General features: G+C 43.7%; 1 protein-coding gene across 4 annotated transcripts in view; it reads left to right on the top strand.

Moving 5' to 3' along the window:
* The window catches only part of SH3KBP1 (SH3 domain containing kinase binding protein 1), a 298864-nt gene that overhangs the window by 66880 nt on the left and 212752 nt on the right, over positions 1-19232 (top strand). Inside the window, exon 1 of one of the 4 annotated variants that reach the window (XM_010954521.3) lies at positions 8243-8395. The exons of the other annotated variants lie outside the window; for them this stretch is intronic. Coding sequence (XP_010952823.1) covers positions 8345-8395 — 51 coding nt within the window. The 5' untranslated portion in view covers positions 8243-8344. Of the gene's footprint in view, positions 1-8242; positions 8396-19232 lie in introns of those variants that run through there. 4 annotated transcript variants of the gene reach the window in all.

Genomic DNA, 19232 nt, shown 5'->3' with positions numbered 1-19232 from the left:
AACGCAGGTAAGGGGAGGAGCGGCAGCCCCAGGTTTGTGATATTAGGTTCCCAGGTGTTTCATGATGTATTGCAGCCTGGGATCTAACACTTGCTGAATGACCTGTGGTCCAGAGGCACGTGCATCAGTAACTTCAAATTTCTGTGAATATGAATAATAATCGTTGGCTATCAATTTAAAGGACAATGAATCAATTAACATGTAATATTGTCATATACTTTGACTTATAAACATGCACACATAAATTGTTCTCTTTAGGACATTTATTTTTCTATTTGAGTTTCTTTCACTTCTTCGACACTGAAATTTAATGGTGTGTTGGGGTGATTTGTATTTTTTTCATAACAGTTTCTGAAGTGTTGCCAAGAATGCTGGTTGTTTTTAAAAATTCAGGTGATTTCTATATATTGTTGAACAAGAACCAAGGCTGTATTCGCATCTCAGTCTATTTATATTACAGTACTGTTTTCCACCACAGCCACCCACACCTTGATTTTGAAATGTTACTGAACTATTAAAATGTAGCAGAACATAAGAATATAAATATCTACCTATCCACCACCAAGTTTTATCAAATGTTACCATTTTATCATACTGATTTCTGATTCTTTAAAAATCAGTAAACAGACTTCCGGTTTCAGCTCAGAGATGTAGAGAGCTGCAGAAACGTCCCTCCCACGCTTACAAGAAAAAATCTGGACAGACTAGAAATTAACAGAGAACTGAGTTCACGAGCAAACAGCCATTTCAGAATCTTGAGAGAGAGACGCACTTTCTGAGACACAACACTTCTGTGTACTAGAGACCAAAGCCACTGGACACCACAGAAGTAGGTAGGAAGATCAAGCTGAAGTTTGGACAGATTGCTGGAGGCTGAGTGTGGGCTAGCTTGAGTGTGAAGCTCGTCTGAGCTTGTGAAGGTCCTGGGGGCAGCAGTGGGGGAGAAGGGAGTCCCACCCTTTTGCAGGCCTTTCCTCCAGGAACCCCACCTGGCTCTCACAGGGAAGACTGGGGAAAATCCAGAGAAAACTCACAGTGCGGGCTGGGGATACTGGCTCAGGAGCCACTGAGACATCCACTGGGACCCTTGTCCCTTAAGGAACAGAAGGCATATTCTGCAGGGGGAAGGACATGGGCTGAGGGCGTTGGCGAAATTCCATTGCATCTGGAGGAAGGAATTCCACTCAGCCCCAGCCCCCTACCTCACCCCCCAAAAGTCTCAATCTGCAGGGAGAAGGGCCTCAAGGCTGGGGACTGAGAAGCTGGTGGGCACCCCCTGCAGCTGGGGGCAAGGGGTGGGAGAGCTCCACCCCCAGAGGAGGGGCAGAAGCACTTGCAAAGGCTAACTCCCACCCCCCAGACACAGGCCCAGGCCCACTGTGCACACCAAAGACTAAGGCTTAGAATATTTGGGAACCCAGCATGCTAACAGGCCTCCAGGAATAACAGCAATGGATTACAGCAGGGAGAGCTGCATGAGACAGGCTGTCTCTGGGGAGCAGCACAAAGGGAAGCCTTGAAGCTGGGAGAGGGAACAACAACAGCAAAAAGATCACTAGAGGAATTGGAAGTTTCTGATGTCTATCGGAATAACACACCTCAACACAGCCCAACTTGTGACTAGATTAACATAAATCCCCACACTAAGGGCTCATGTACCCCAGTATCTACTGCCCTATACAAAATGTCTGGCTTCAACCAAAAATTACAAGGCATGCCAGAAGGCAAGAAGATGTGGTCTGAAGAGAGGAAGCAGTCATCACAGTGGACACAGATTGGACACAGTTGTTGGAACTCTCAAACAAGTAAAAACACGTCTATTAGGTAGCTCTGTCCGCTGAGTGCCCCTTATGTGCCAGGTGCCATTTCAGGAATGTGCTTAACAAGGTCTGTGCCCTTAGGGACCGTACATTCTAACAGAGGAGAGAGAGCATAACTGCAGACAAACAAAAAGGTAACTATAGATCGTGAAACATGCAACAAGGAAATGCAGGAGAAGAAAAGGATAGAGTGACTGGTGGAATGTGGGAGCTGTTTCAACCAGAGTCATCAGAGAAGGTCTCTTGGGGGAGGTGACACTGTAGCTCACTCTCGAGTGATGAGCAGGGTCCTTCCATTCCTAAGGGCCATCTAAGTAGAGATCAGCAAGTGCAAAGGCCCTGAGGCATGAATAATCTTGGCTCCCCTCAGCATAATATTAGTGCTCTAGAAAGTCACAGCGCTTTGGGAATGATGAAAGCAACCCTTGCACTGTCAAGGCTAACCCAGGGAGGAAATTGTAGGTGGGTTCCATCAAATTCTTTTTCTCTTTTTAAAAGACATACAGGAATTACTCCTCTCTTCCTGCATTTTGGGGGACTGGGAGAATTCATTATACCTTTTTTATAACCACTCCAGGACTTGGCACAGAGTGAAAAGGAGTATAAATTTGCTGTTGTGAGCAGAGGCCTCATTATTTATCCAAAGTCTGTTATTCTTCATAATTGTAGAGAATGTGCATTAATTCAGCTAATCTTCACCCCTCCCCCACCCCACGTAGTGATGATTCCTATATTACAGATGGGAAAACTGAAGCCCAGAGAGGTTACCTGACTTAATGGAGATTGCAGATCTATTATAGGTCAACCTTGGTATTTGAACCCCAGTAGCCTGACTTCCCATGATTGCCTTGTAGGAACTAACTGGAAGGATGGATATTCTCAAAATGAGCCTCTGGTGAAAAAAAAGGGAGGGGACATCATTGTTCAATTTTTAGGATAACTCAATTTATTTTAAAGTATTGGTTAGCGAAACTGCCCAGGGGAGTGGATTTAATAAACACACTTTGAAGAATCTATCATTTGTTCGTTTGTCATGTGTGCTTAAATACAGATGAAAATGGTTGGTTTAAATAGTTTCAACATCCCAGTTCCCTCTGCTGTCTTACTACTACATATGTTACTCTGTAGTATTAATACTGTGAAGGCAATATTGTCTGGCACTTGCGAACCCAGAATATTCTGGAAATCAGCATTTGTGATCTCAATAACTGTTATGTCATTGATACCCATCTGCTGTTTTGTAGACTACATTTGCACCTGCTCAAATGCTTTTCATAATTTTTTCTATAATAATTCTTATTCTTTGAGAATAAATAAGTCGTATACCATATTAAGTACACTATCAGAGAGAAGAACTTTATATATTCATTGATTTCTGAGGTTTTTTTGCCATTAGAGGAAAGAAAAAAAAACTTCCCCACAAATCCCAAACTCCTACTTTATCCTTCCAATAAACAACAGGGTCCTACTGTTTAACGAGAAAGAATATATGTGTGTATAACTGAATCACTATACTGTACACCAGAAACTAAGACAACACTGTAAATTGACTATACTTCAATATAGAATTTTAAAAAAAACTTCCCCACAAGCACCTCTCTTGACACAACTGAAGGGTTGCTGGTGTTTGGTAACGGAACATTTGTTGAAGGAAATGCAATCTGGGTGAAGTGTTCTCTACCCAGTACTCATAACAGCATCTCCTGTGTGCATAGTTCTCTTACTGTACGATTCATGGTATTGGATGCTGGGTGGGAAAAACAGCAAACTTTTATACACCATTTCCCATGGACCAGAGAGGTTAAGTAACTTGCCCAGGGGAAAACAGATAGTCACTGCCAGAGCTAGATTTGAACCTGTGGGTGGTTTAACTTGAGTCCCTGCTCTCTCACTCCGAACTGTACTACAGTACAGGGTTACAGAATTATCTGGTGGCCTTGGCTACATTAAAACAACAGCAACAGCAACAATACAAATCCTAATTAGCATGAGGGGTACCCTAATCTGTCAGGTTCTAAGAACCTGCTAGGAGTCTTGGCTGAGCTGGGTGTGAGGCTACTGTGAGAGTTTTTTTTTTTAATATGTAGCCACATTCAATTGGAACCACGACTTCCTGTGAATGCCTTATGATGTTATTTGAAGAAGGGCAACAAGCATATGAATTTCTAAAAAGTTTCTTGAATTATATTGATTTTTAAGAATGGATGCAATTAGTAGTTCTCATTAGTCCTAAGGATTATTTATCTTGGCATGCTTTGCTTCCACATGGAGCTTTTAATACACAGAGACTTTGCAGCTTCTGCTGCTGTGATGGTATAGGAGTCAGACGTGGCTGGTAGCTTTAAACATGCGCAGTAATGCACGTGTGGATGCTGCCAGCACAAATGGAAAAATGTATCGCCTTAATTGAAAAAACAGGCTGTGTCTAGCCTTTTGACTCCCTTTACATTTAATCTGACTACTCACAGTTTCTGGGAGGGTGGGAGGGAGGGAGGGAGCGGGATTTGGCCCTGTTGTTCATCCATAAGATCTTGACAAATTGAGCAGCCTGAATTCTGATGGTAACCCCCCCGCCCCACTGCTCCTCTCACTTGTCAAAGGGAAACAAGCAAGACACAACCAGGGAGATTCTGAAGCCAGATGATGGTGTAGTTCGAGCTTCTCAAACTCTACAGTGCCTTCTTACAGATCCATTCTGCCTACTCCATCTTGATAAAATGCAGATTCGGATTCAGGGAGTCTGGGCTGGGTGGGTGGGGGAAGGCTGAGATTGATCCTACTTTGAGTAGCAGGGCTGTAACTGACCCTGTCCACCCAGCCTTCTATTTTTAGGGCTGTCTTGATCACCTGAATCACCTGGGGGAGTTTGAACACCGTGGATCCCCAGGCTCCACACCAAACCAATACATTAGAGTCACTGGGGCTGAGGCCAGATAGATGTTTAGGAAGAAAAAAAAGCTACTGAAGTGATTTGATAATAAATCTGCCAGCTTTTTTTTTTTTTCGGTGGGGGGAGCAGGTAATGACAGCTTTGAAAATTTCACTGTAGGAATCAGATTGAGATGCTTAAAGACAAACTTTCTGACATCCTAAGAGCTTCCTGTTTGATCTAAGCTATATGAGAAATCTTAGCACCCTCCCGCCCTCCTCCCCGCCCGCACCCAAGGGAGTTGACCGGTTCTTCTTCATGATTGTGCCCAGTCTGCCTTAAATCAGAGAGCACAGAGGAAAAAGGAGAGCACTTAATGATTAGTTTGTTGACCTGCTTAGCATTAGATAATGTCTGCGAAGGCTCCCGGAGTACGTCCAGGGAAGCTGGGGCCCAAATATGGAAAAGAGGAGTCATGATTATGAGGTAGGAGTTGAAATTACTGTCGCGAATAAAGTGTTGTTTCAGCTCTTTCCTGCGCTCCTGGGTTTGAGTTTCATTTTGGGTGGTGTTCAGAGAGCCAGGACAAGCTGGGTGGGAGGGCTGGCCTATGCCTTTGTTGTGACGAAACACCAGTTCCATGGTGGGCTTCTGTGGGTTGCTCCTTTCAGTGTGGCTTTTTCTTTTTTTGATCACTGAGGCTCTCCAGCAACTGGCTTTTTAACATTTCTGAAATTTTGCTATTGATCTTTGCCCCTGAGATCCCGCAGGAAGGTAAGACACCAGGTGGAGACGATCTTGCCGGCATTCCTCCTTCTATTGGGTCCCTTTTAAAATGTGTAGTCTTGCTTTAAAATCAGGTATTTCCCATTTTTGTTGCATTTGTGACTTTTGGTGCCCCAGCTCCTTACCTTGTCTAAGGGTTAGAAAAAATAAGGGAAACCCCATAGTCAGAAAAGAAAAAAGTCGGACGTTCCTTCTCTTCCTTTTTTTGAAAGCTTGTACACAGCCAGAGGGATGATGTGCATTGTCACTGTTACCTCTGCACCAGGGAGCATTCTGGCCGAGAAGCAGAAATGCTCGGCGTGGTAGGAGATAAGGGATTTCTTACAGGGTTGCATGTACACGATATGGGCGCCTGTGTCCCTTGCTGAGCCCGAAGTCACTGTAGGAAAGTGGACGTGGGTGGGAGCCAGGACACTTGGAACCTACCTCTCGCTCTCCCACTCCCAGTGTCAATGACACAAGTGACCTACGGGAAAAGCTGGTATCCTTCCCCGAAGAGAAAGATCAGACCAATTCAGTGGGCATCCATTGAGTGTCTATCATGTCTGGAGTGCTGTTCTAGGCCCTGGAGTACAGTCTGGTGGGAGAGACAGACCCAGAAACACTTTTCCACCCCAATGTGGTGAGTGCCGTATATGCTCAGGGAGCCAAAAGGGAGGGGACCTAAGAGCCTGGGCAGGATAGGAAGGGCTAGATTAGGTGGAGAGGACTGAGGAAGAGGGTGTAGTGTGAGCAGAGGCAGAGGGGACACAGTGTGAAGAGTTTCTGGAAGTCAGTCTTGCCATTGAGTAAAATGGGAAGTGAAGCCAGGAGGTGACAGGAACTTGCATACCTTTGTGAGGAACTTGGATTCTAAAGGGAATCAAGAAGCACAGAAGGAAGGATTTTAAGCAGGGGTGTGCTGCCGTCACGTGTGGATGGAGGAAAGTTCCTTCAACCTGTGACTTCTGAAGGAGAATCTGTGCCCATGCAGCTTTTTTTTTTTTAAACAAGTCTATTGAGATCTAATTTATATACTGTAAAATCCACCCATCGGAAGTGTCCCGTTCAGTGGTTTTTAGTATATTTGCCAAGTTGTGTAACCACCACAATCTAATTTTTGAACATGTCCTCACCCCTCAAAGAAACTTTCTGCCCATTTGCAGTCATTCCCATTTCCATGTCCAGCCATAGGCAAGAAGTCATCTTTGTAATTTCTCCTTTTTCTTTAACATTAAGGGGAATGTTTTCTATGAGTGTTTTATTAACTTTAAGGAGTCTCTTTGCCAAATTACAAACTCCTACTCTTGGCTCCCCAGACCATTCCTGTCAGCAATGCTTTAGATTGCATATAACAGAAACCTGTCTGGGACTGGCTTAAATACAGATGCCTGCTGTCTCATGTAATTGGGAGGCTACAGGTAGGGTAGACCCAGAGGGCAGTATGATCAGCTGCTTAACGTAACATCAGAGACCTGTGTTTTTGCTGTCTCTCCACAGTGTCGGTCTGGCAGTAGCTTCACCCAAGTGCTGGCCTCTCTGGTCGTGAGGCAGTTGTAGGATGGCATCCATTGTCAGTGGGGCCCCCTGCTTCCTCCTTCATAGTGGGTAGGTAGGAGGAGTTCCTTCCTACAGTCTGATGGGTGAGCTTAGTTCCTGTTGCCCACCCTAAACCAATTAACTAGGCTGCTCTCTGGAGCTGGGAGTGGGCTCTATGGGGGCTGGGTGGGCACCTGTGACCAATAGTGGGATCTGCTCAGGAGGCTTGTGAGGAACAATACATGAGCATCTTTGAAGCTGACCCTAGCTTTTTGTCTCTGTGAAAAGTGTCATGAATTGAGATCTCTCTAGTTCAGGAGTTCATCACAATTTAGTCAGGGAGTGCTCTGAAGTTTACTTTTGGATAATATAATAGTGTGGGTAAAATTGGGACCGGTGGTCACATTAACTTATGTGGGAAATAAATGATTTAAGTCTCATTAGAAAAACCTGTTTGCTTTAGGCTCGAAATGTTTAACTGTGTCACTAGTAGTAAATAATAGAACATCATTCTTATCTAGTTATTAAGTTAGCCCCTTGGAATCTCTCCAGGAGGAAAAAAAATAAAATCCTGTCCTGAATATGTCAGTATTCGAGTTACTATATGAACTTGAAATGAACAAAAATTGACTTTGTTTCAAGTATAATTCACGCTTCACTAAGCCAAATAGACAGTCTGCCAGTTATTTGGACTTTACTAAATTTTGCTTTATATGTAGTGAAAAAGCAAGGTAGGCCTCTGCTTTGCAAAGTAGTTTATTTGATTATGAGCTGTATTTTCAAGTCTGTTTTGGAGTGAGGTTTGTCCTCATGTAAGTACTGAGCGTTTGCTGGTGCAGCTCTTAATGGTGAGAACGGATGTTGAAGAAAGCAAACACCATATGCCCTTTGTTTCCCGTGCATGTCCCCTCCTGGAGGCTGGGTGGAGTGTTTCAGCTGTCTCGAATAATCTCCATTTTGCTGTTGCTGCAGACTTTGCGGTTCTCCAACTCCCCCCCCCCCGCCCCCCACGTTAGTTACAACTTCTTCCTAATTAGGTGGCTCGTCTTCCTCTTTCTCCTCCTGGGTCACAAAGGTTCCACATTCTCAAGTGCCAGAGACTGGATTAATTTTGAAAAAAGCGTTTCACTTGATTTGTGACAGAAATAAGAGCAGAGGAGAAAAAAAAAAACCCACCTAGTGTGAATGTGTAGTGGGAGGGGCGGGCGGGCTGGGTACGGGACAGGATGCTTAGAATAATTCTGCTGCCAAGTGAATCACAGAGACTTGCAGTTCTCGGCAAGCACGGAACACACTCCTGCCCAGAGTTCAGACACAGTCAGCCCGCGCTCACCATTTCATACTCCACAGTATGGAGTTTTCCACAGCCAAAGCCCCGAGTGCCGCGGATGCGTCTGAGAGTGTAAGTAGGCCATACATCTGTTTCGATTGTTATCACATCTGCATCTTTTGTAGCCTCTTGTCTGACTACTTCGTAGGCTGGGCGGGAGACATGATGGGGAATTTGGTTCCGGCTCAGTCCTTCCGCGATGGTGAGCAACACCGTTTTCCATTTGGACCCTGGTGTCAGTTTTCTTGTTTGTGGAGGAAGAGAATGTCTTTCCCCAAGCCCTCCTCTGTGATAGAAGTGGCTTTTGGCTGAGCCCTCTGCGTAGCAGCATCTGTAAAGATGGTGAACAGCCCTGTCAGTCTGGTATGAGGGCTTGTTCCTTCTCCTGACTGCTATCAATGCGTTTTTTTCCAGGCGACACAGCACACAAGACGACCCCAGCCAGCCAAGCCCACTCCAGAATCCCCACGCCTGCAGGTGGCCCTTTCAGCATTGAAGTGTCCTTATCAAGGGTTGGGAGCAGGTAGCATTTCTGAGGCCGGTGGCAGGTGTGGGAGGCTGGGATGAAGCTGTGGAACCCAGCTTTCCTGGGGCAGGCAGGAATAAAGGGGCGGGAGGTGAGACTGAGATGGGAGGCAGGACAGAGCGCTAGATTGGGGTCTGTTCAGGGCACTGTCCTGTTGCTCGTGCCTGTCAAGGCGGCAGGCAAGGCTCAAATCCTCACTAAGCTAACCATAGCCCTGGGCCACTAACAAAAATCTCTCCTAGTCTTAATTTTCTCATTTGAAAATTGTAATCATTGCACGTCATGGTATTGCTGGATTATTTGAAGTAATGAGAGTGAAAGCCCCTGGCGCTTGGTAGGCACTCTCTGAGTGATGTATTTTGCCCTTTTTACCCCTTCTGCTTCCGTAGTGGGTTATTATACCATCAATGCAAGTAGTGTGCTGAAATGCCCCCAGCTTGTTTGGGGGCAGCCTTTGTGGCTGTTGCATTCTCTTGGTTGGTGTCATAGGTTTATCTTGAGATTGGCCAGTTGGCCTGATTGCCCTTTTGGTCATGGCCAAGCGACTCCCTGGAACAAGGAGGTCTCCGGGGGAAGGTGTGAGAAGATCATTCTCATGTCTCACAGATCTGTTTGCATGAAAGATCATGGGGACTGGGGACCCAGGTCAGGAGGCTGTGTCATGAGTCCTGGAGGGAGAGTGATCATTCAGAAGAGCCAGTTCTGGTTCAGCTTTGAGTTTCCAAGTTATGAACACCTATATTCAGCCGGCACAAGGGAGAGGACAAAGAAAAGATAAACCTTGAAGAACACTGCGCAGTAGTTCATCTGATTTCTGATTCAGAAGTCGGTGTAGGACACTGTTGTGGTGACTTTCCGTTCAGTTGTTTCAGACAACTTGTTCATGGATTTAGGCAACCACTATGCACAGTGATCAAGTCCTAGTTGCCTTCTCACCATTATGTGTATTTGCTTGTTTAGGGGACTTTCTAGAGCTTGTCTTGTTAATTAGGTTTACTCTGTGCTTTATATTTGCTGACTGCAAGTTTAATTACTAATGATAGCATTTCCTTGTCAGTTACAAGTTCTCCCACCCCTTCCCCCCATTGAATTCCACGTATTTTATCACCTATTTAGGCTACAGTTGTTTGCCTCTAGCTGGCAGGACTCCTCAGGTACTGTACCCATGAGCTCTAACACAGTGCTAATTTTTATGATTGATTTTGGAGACATCGTGTCATCTGTATACTTCTCGTGAACGATGATTTAAGAGTACCTTTTTTTTTCTTAACCAACATCACAATCATGTATCACAGTTTACCAACCTTCAGTAGCTGTCTACTGCTCTTCACTGAAATCTGCTTTCTTGCCCATGGCCGCTGTGCCTTGTATGGTCTGGCACGTGCTCGCCTTGCCAGCCTCGTCGCGGTCACCTTCCCCTTGGCCACTGTCTTCCACCACACCGGCGCCCTGGCTGCCCAGCTCCTGCGGAGTCCTTTCCTGCTGCTGGGCCTGGGCACTTGAGGTGCCCTCTCCTGGGAGCACCCTTCCTTTCTCTGGCTCTTGCTTGGCTGGCTTGCTCCGCTTTCGGGCGTTACTCAGAGAAGCCCTCCTGGGCCATCTTATCTAAAGGGACTTCCTCCATCTTAAGTTTCCTTTCTCCCTTCCTGTCACATCACCATATCTCTTTCTTGCAGAGCCATTATGTCGCAGCCTGTAAATCCCTCTTTGCCTCATTGATTTACTTGGCACTTGCTGTCTCCCCACCCTCTGATTTCAGCCCCGGTGCGGGCAGAGTACTTGTCTGTCTTATTCCACTGTATTCCCAGCCCCTAACTCAGTTCTCGACCCACGTAGCTCAACAAATATTTGTTGAATGAATAGTGGCTTTGGATGATTGATACAGTGGATGACTTTTAAGTAGTGTGTGACTGCAAGCTGATAGAGTTCCATCTCTTCTGTGCTGGACCCTCCCCACCCCACATGTCTCCATCAATGCTCTGGCACTTTGGGAGTACTCTGGACCCCAGGGCCCTGTTTCCCTCTCCTGGTAAGCCCCTGGTTGGTGTCCAGAGTAGCCCTCTGTTTTAAGCATCATTTTTATTCTCAAAATGAAAACCACCTGTCTTGAAAGTGATTTGCTTTAAACAAATACTTATTTCTTTACCGAGACCTTCTCCCCTTCTGCCTTTCCCTGCCCCCTGCCAAGAATAGTAGGAAAACCCTCTTATCTTGCAAAGTGGTTTTCCCTCTGGTCAGAATCTAAAGCTGGACAATTTACCACCTGGTATGCTGGGCAATAGCTTGACTGCCCTGCCGGTCTCAAACATTAGCGGTTTGTTCTCCTGAGGGGCTTGAAGGGGTCCTGTGATGGGGACTGGCCTTGATACTGCTCATCTTTGGCTGTTTCCTTTAAACATCCATCCTGTAGATAAGGAACCTAGCCCAGGCCACCATGAAAATGGCGGCAGGGGCAGGGACAGTATCTCAGTGCTGTGTGGTGGGCTGTTTGTCAGCTCATTGATCCCTTACAGCAACTCCAGGGAGTGGATAATATTACCCCCATTTTAGAGATGGTGAAATGGAGGCTTACAGAGGTTACATAGGTTCTAACCAGCCAGGGTCTGAACCCAGGTCTCCCTGGCTTCTAAATCCATGTATTTAGTTGGTATACTCGGTGTTTCTTAGGCTTTTTTGGACTATGTCCTGCAGTTTAAAAAAAAAATCTGGCAACTTAGTACACATGTGCTTATATGCACACATACATGTGGCTGCAAAACACTTCCTGAAGCTGTAGTTGCCTTCCCTGTGTGTGATACACTCTTAGATTCTCCATTCTTTTCAAAGAATGCTGGTCAGCATGTAGCAGGATTCCCTTCTTTTTAAAGGCTGAGTAATACTTCATTGTATGTATATGCCACAGTTTCTTTATCCAGTCATCTGTCAATAGACATTTAGGTTGTTTCCATGTTTTGGTTGCCAGGGGCTAGGGTGGGGAAAGTGGGAGGTTGCTGTTCAGTGGGTATAAAGTTCCAGTTATGCCAGATGAATGTGTTCTAGAGATCTGCTGTACAGCAATACTGTATTGTGCACTTCATTTTTTACAGGTTCTCAAGTTAAATGTTCTCACCACACAAAAAATACTGATGAGCACCTTCTAAATTGATTATGTGGCCCATTGATTGATGGCAACCCAAAGTTTGGAAACAATTTGACACACACTAGTGTAGGTGATATGTAATATATGCTTACTTTACATGGAGGTTTACACGATATAGGTGACTTTAAAAAATGTTTATGGAAATATAATATACATATATAAAATGCATATAAGAGGAAGCTTGTTGAATTTTTGCAAACTGAACATATCTGTGTAACCATCGAATCAAAACACACACCACTAATTTAAATTTCTTTGAGTTAAGACAGGCATGGAGTACAACAGAAAGAGGCCCATGATTTGTTCTGAATTATGTACATCCAGGTTACTTGATAGAATTTCTCTTTTTTAGGTCTATATTTTGTGTTCCCAGGGATGGGGCCTGACTGGCGTTTTAGATCTAACAGCTGCTCAAGGACTGGAATGAGGCCTCCGTAGGGGTGGTCAGAAGTGGGCACAAAAGAAGGCTGGCTGAGGGTGGGCCTGGCAAATGGGAATGAGGAGGAGGAGGAAAAGGCAGGGCCGGCAGCTGAATGCAGAAACATTCAGGTGTGAGGATTTATGGTAATAGTATGAAATCGAGATCAGTTTTACTGAAATTGGGGAGGGGTGCATGGGAAGGAGGGAAGGGAACTTGTGATTAGTGTTTCAAGTCCCTAGAAGCCAATGAACTTTTGTTTGAAATAAGGAACGTCCACCTCTTACTGTTGAGTATTGGCTTTTAGAGAAAATTGTTTGAACATACTGAATCAAACTGCTTATTTCTTGGCGAAAGACATAAGTGGATCTCAATACAAAAGCTAGCTAGAGTAACTTAGTGTTCATAATGTATGTGTTCTGTAAAGCTGTCAGGGTGGACAGATTATACTCAGTTCGTTGTAACGGAATATGTGTAGAAATGAAAGGGAGCAAATACTTTCATGTGCTTTTATTTATATATTTATTTTTACTTTTTAATGTGCTTTTAAACATTACATGCTATTACAAAACTTAATGTGCCTGGTGAAATGCAATGATAGCTAACTTTGTCAAACTGCAACAGCTTCCACTGAATCAGGGACTTTGGGATAATGATAAAATCCTTTTGTCTTTGTAGATTAGGTAAGCTCTTTTTCATTGTTCGTGTTTATGAAGGAGACTTTGAAGTCTTAGACATTGGGTATGTGTTTCCTGTCATTCTTGATCTGTGGTGCTCACTGTGGGTTTGTGTTTAATTCTGTATGTGTTGTGATTGTGTATGTGTATGAAAAGGACTGTCACACACACACACACACACACACACACACACACACACACACTGTGGCACAAGAGGACACACCCCAATGGGGACAGGGAGTGTGTGTATCTGACGTACTGTTCCTTTCTTGGAGCCAAGCATCGTGCCAGGGCACTAAGTACTTGCTGAATGAATGGAGAGAAAAGAGGGGTAAATCACAGCCAGCACTTACCAGTGTGTCCTACGTGCTTTGCCTCTTTTCTCTGATCTAGTCTTCATAACAAGCCTGTGAGGTGGGCGCTGTGAATATCCGTATCTTTAGAGTGACCTCGTGTCCCTGTTTGCTAGAGGACTGTCCTGGTGTCTGCCTGTTGTCCTAGCATTGACATTGTTAGTGCCCTTTTTGTTTCCAAATGTCGTGGGTCAGATGATAAATTATTTCACTCTGAAGGGTTTTGGTTTGGATAGACAGATAAGGAGACCAAGGCAGAGAGAAGCTACGTCACTTTCTCCAGTCACCAGCCAGTTTGAGGTCGTGCTGGGATTCTTTCCTAGGAGTCTGACTTCAGGTCTTGTCACTTGACCACTAAGATCTGCAGCTTCACAACTTAGATCAAGAAACATGTAGTATAAAAACAGCATGTTTGATGTTTTTCAGTCTCCATATTTAGTGAAAATCATTGCTGTGGTAGGTGACACAGGGCAGTAGGTGTGTGCTAGGTGAAGACCCATTGAAACCCTCTCTGTGTTTTCATTGGTGAACCTGGACAATTGGTATCCTAGAGTGATAATACCGTTTACACGTGCATGGTGCATGTGGTTTACAAAACCCTTTCTCTGACAGTATTGTATTGAAACTTCTTGTACGCCCCGTGACATGGGTGGTGGTATTTCCATTTTATAAAGGAAGGTGCAAGATCAGCAGGATGATGTGGTCACCTACCTGAGGTTTTCCAGCCAGAAAAGGAGCTGATCCAGGATTCAACTCAGATATTCTGTCTCCACCAGCAGTGCATTTTCCACCGTGACGGCCATGCCTTGTATAGCTATTTGAGGGTGCTGTTAGTGGAAGATTAGGATGACCCCTGGAAACTCATTAACCCTAACACAAGATTTCTTGATCTGGACACCGTTCACATTTGGGACTATTTAAGCCGATTGTGGGGACTGTCCTGTGCACTGTAGAATGTTTAGCAGCATCCCTGACTTGTACCCACTCGGTGCCAATAGCAAACACTTCCCTTCCTCTCCCAGTTGTGACAATGAAAAATGTCTCCAGGCAGTGTCAAATGTCCCCTGGTTCACAGTTGCCCCAGGTTAGGAAGCCCTGGCCTAAATATAATAGCAGCATTTAAAGGCGGGAAAAATACAACCTTAAAAAGGTTAGACCTGTCATTTCCCCCTCTCTCTCTCTAGTTTCTAAAGCATCAGAAAAACTATCGAAAGACCCGCAAAGGGGAAGAAAAGAGGACAAGCAACACATTTCATGTGGAATTCACTTCAATAGAAGAATGTTGGGTTCCTGTCCCTAGGAAGGATAAGATAGCCAGCAGTTTTCAAGTTAAAAATCACAAAATTAAAATTGTTTTTTAATAGAAAAGTTGGAATAGAGATCAGCTGAAATATACACATACAAATTCTCCTGTAATCCCACTGCCCAGAGATAACCACAAGTCACATTTATGCTTTAACTCCTTTTAACCTTTCCCAACACGCATGTGTAAATACACGTATCTTTTTCCAAATAGGGCTGTGCCACAAATGCTGTTGTAATCAGCTTTTTGTTTTAGCTTAAATATGCCACAAACATCTTTCTATATCTGCAGTATAGGGATGCAGAGCATTTCATTGTATGGCTACAGTACAGTCTATTCACTCAGCCTCCTCTTGTTTTGTTTCCAATTTTGCTTTTGCTATTACATGTGAAACTCTAATGAGGATTCATGTGTGTGCTTCTAAGCCCTTCAGAGCTTTTTTTTTGGTGTATGTATATTTTATTGACGTATAGTCACTTTACAATGTTGTGTTAATTTCTGGTGTACAGCATAATGCTTCATACATATACATACATATATTCATTTTCATATTCTTTTTCACCATCGGTTACTACAAGATATTGAATATAGTTCCCTGTGCTATACAGTGTGAACTTGTTGTTTATCTATTTTATATGTATTAGTTAGTATATGCAAATCTTGAACTCCTTTTTTCCTTATAGAAATAAGGAAATTTTAGCATCCATTGAACAGGATATCTAATTCATAATGTGCTGGATTGTATTTTAATTGTATTCCATACCTTTCCCCTTAAAATTATGGAAAATGCACTGATAAAATTTTGATTATGCTCTTAGCTTGCAGAATGGCGTATGGAAAGTTCTTTGGTTTTCTGATTAAATGATGACTAATAAGAAACCGTTTAGGTTTCATGCCTTGTTCATGAAAACTACTCTTAACTGTATCAGGCTACTTCCTGAGTAGGAATTATAGCCCACTGACAGTCACTGAGTCTTTCTTTAAGACTCTGTTCACTGCTGAGAGCAATTTAGGGCTACATTCTTATGAATTCTCATTGCTCAGGTATTTTTTTTATATGTGTTTAAAATGAAAAAAAAAAAACCAACCTCATGGTGAAAACATTGGAGCGGTACAGAAGAGCTTAAATAAAGTCCTCATTTTACTCCCCCCTTGTTGTTTTCATTCTCTAGAAATTTGTAATGTAAGTAAAAACAATAAAAATATACAAAAAAATTTTAAAAACCCACAAACTGAACAATATGCAAGGTCTGATCCAGCTGGCTCTTTTCAGTTAATGTATCTTTCTATGTCTGCACCTTATTCTTTATAATTGGTGCCCTATTTGGGCTTGTTTTAAGCTTTTTTTTTCCTCCTGCAACAAAGCATCCTATTTTATGTGTGTGCCTATCGGATAAATCCTTGCAGTGGTGTTATTGGGTTAAGAGTCTGTCCTTAGAATTGTCATAGATATTGCTAAATTGCCCTTCCACCAACAGTATATAACCTTGGTTTACTTCTGTCAGGCATTTGTTTTCTGCCCAGCATAAAATATGGTTTAATAAACTGGAAACATGGTTGAACCTCATCTATGGGAAGGGCCATAATTGGTTAGGAGGAGATCATAGTCTTCGTAGTGACAATTCTAGGGATTGGTTTCTGGCCTCGGGGGCACCTGGGAGGTTATGTATTTACTGGTTTTCTCCTGGGATTGGCCTGGAACTGGCTTTGACTTTTGTCAACCATAGAGTAAGAAGTACATGTGTGAAGTTGGGAGACAGTACCCAGGTAGGCAACTTTCTGGTGATGTTTGATGGCGTGTCTCAATTAGAATTGAGGTTGTTAGAAATGGACCTTCGTTACTAAGGAGGTTGCAATATTTAACTTCTCAATGGGTCTCTGAAATAGAAGAGCATGCTATTTTATTTAGCATTTGGTACAATGTACCAAGTGTAACATGTAAATATAATAAATGTAAATGTTGCATGATACAATCATTTCATAATCATTTTCACTCCCCTTACCTTTTCCATAAAGTCTTTTCTGATGTTTCTCCATTCTCCATCTTCGTCCACTCCATGCTGATTTTTTTTGGTACTGTCCTTTAAAGAAATGGTAATTATTGGTCAGTACTGCATTTTGGACCTTTTATTGTTTTATTGCCTTATTTTTGACCAGCTATGGCTCCCTAATCAATTTATTTTTAATTTTTAATTTTTTACCATTAAAAAATTGAAGTATAGTTAATTTACAGTGTTACGTTAGTTTCAGGTATACATAGCAAAGTGATTCAGTTGTGGATATATATCTATATTCTTTTGCAGATTCTTTTCCATTATGTTTTTACAAGATATTGAATGTAGTTCCCTGTGCTATATAGTAAGTCCTTGTTGTTTATCTATTTTATGTATCATAGTGCATATGTATATGCTATTCCCAAACTCCTAATTTATCTCCTCCCACCCTGCTCCCGCTTTCTTTCCCCTTTGGTAACCTTAGGTTTGTTTTCCATGTTTGTGAGTCTGTCTCCCTAATCAAATTTGAGCCAGCCCTTGGTTTCTAGTCCTCATCACCCTAGCATGATGTTTGGCACATACATATTTTGATTGGCTACTCAGTTTAGAATTCTCCTGGTCTTACAAGGTCTCTGGGCTTGGTAAAAGAGGACTGTGCCTGGAAAGCCCCGCCCCTTTTCTGGCCCCCAGAACAGTACTCATTAAGGTCTCTGTTGCCTCACTCTTCAGGGCCTTGCTTTTGTGCCCAGGGGAGGGCACAGCAAGGTTCCATCTTTTATTGATTTGGTGTTTGAAGCAGTAGAGCCTGGCAGACGTTTGAAGATGGTTCCGTGATCCCTGGTGGGTGCAGCAGCTGCCACAGCCGTGGGTAACAGTGTGGGCGCCTGTGTTCTCTGAGAAGTCCGGGGGCTTTCTGACGGGCACTGCAAGTCTTCACTTATTGCCATCTTGGCCAGAATTTCATGAGTAGGCCTGGGGCGAGCCATCCCGAGGCTGAGATACAGAGAGGAAAGCAGGGCTGAGGACACTGACTTCTCAGATGTCAGTGAGCCTGAAATCAGGGCAACTCTTGGTCCACACCCCTTTTCCAATACTCTCGCTAATGCTAGGACATGACCAAAGAATTTGGGGCTTGAGGCCTGCGCCCTGAAGGTGGAAGCTGATGTCCGTTTAGGTTTGGCCTCCAACAGGGCTCCTTGCCGAGGATGAAGGGGCCTCCTCTGCCCGCTCCTCAGCCCCCTAGGGCTTACACCGGGGCCCTGCTGACGTGACTCCCCCAGGAGCTTCCTGACTCGGTCTGGAACCTCAGCAGAGCATCTTTAAAAAGAAAGAAACCAAAGAACTTTATTTATTTTTCTTATTGTTCAAGTAATATATTTTCTTTTATAGCAAATAAAGAGGACTTTTTAGAGACAGGCAGTGTGGTCCAAGGAAAATGGCCTTTGGAGCCAAATGATTCTGGGATGGAATGTGGGCTCTGTGACTTTTTCCTTAAGGAACTGTTACGAGCTGAATTGTGTCTCCCCCAAATTCACATGTTGAAGCCCTAACTACTTGTTTCTCAGAATGTGATATTTGGAGACAGGGATTTTAAAGGGGTAATTGAGTTAAAATGAGGCTAGTCTGACTGATACCCTTTTAAGAAGAGGGGATTAGGGCACAGAGAAATGCCAGAGGTGCACATGCAGAGCAAAGACTATGCGAGACCGTCAACATGGCGAGAAGGTGACCATCTGCAAGCCAAGGAGAGAGGCCTCAGATGAAACCAAACCTGCTAACACCTTGATCTTGGACTTCTGGTCTCTGGAATTGTGAGAAATAATTTCTGTTGTTTAAGCCCCCAACCTGTGGTGTTGGTTACAACGGCTCTGGCAAATGAATATAGGTGCTTTTAGCAAGTTGGCTCCTCCAATTTTGCTTCTTCCATCGCTAAAGAGAGGACCACACCACCTACCTTTTGGCGTCTATGTGAGGAACAGACCTCATCCTGGCTTGTGGAAGGTACTCATAAATGATGCTGGTGATTTAATAATGCAGTGATAAAAATCACTACCCTGTCCCCCACCCAGGTTTTCTGGCCTCAACCTAATTTGAGGATTTTTTCTCTTTTTTTCTTTGCACTTTCCTTTTAAGTCCTTTTCAAACAGGATTGCAAAGAACTCCTGGGATCAGAGGAGGTGGTACTTCATGGCTTTAGCAAGCAATGAAATATTTTCTTCTGAGTAATCCTTTTCAGCTTTTAATCTCCTAACATACTGGGGTTCCAGGTACAGTTTGATTTAGGACAAGGATTCTGCTACTAAAATTGATTGGAAGCGACTTTCGGTGTGCTGTAGATACTTCCTGTACCTAACATCCACTGTACTAGTTTGCTAGGGCTGCCGTAACAAGTACCACCAGCTGGGGTACTTAAAGGACAGGGCTTTATTGTCTCACAGCTCTGGAGCCTGGGAGTCCGAGGTCATGGTATGAGCAGGGTTGATTCCACAGACCTGAGCT

This window comes from Camelus bactrianus, chromosome X (assembly GCF_048773025.1).
Source record: "Camelus bactrianus isolate YW-2024 breed Bactrian camel chromosome X, ASM4877302v1, whole genome shotgun sequence".
Classification (NCBI taxonomy): domain Eukaryota; kingdom Metazoa; phylum Chordata; class Mammalia; order Artiodactyla; family Camelidae; genus Camelus; species Camelus bactrianus.
This window is presented reverse-complemented; position numbering and strand designations above follow the sequence as displayed.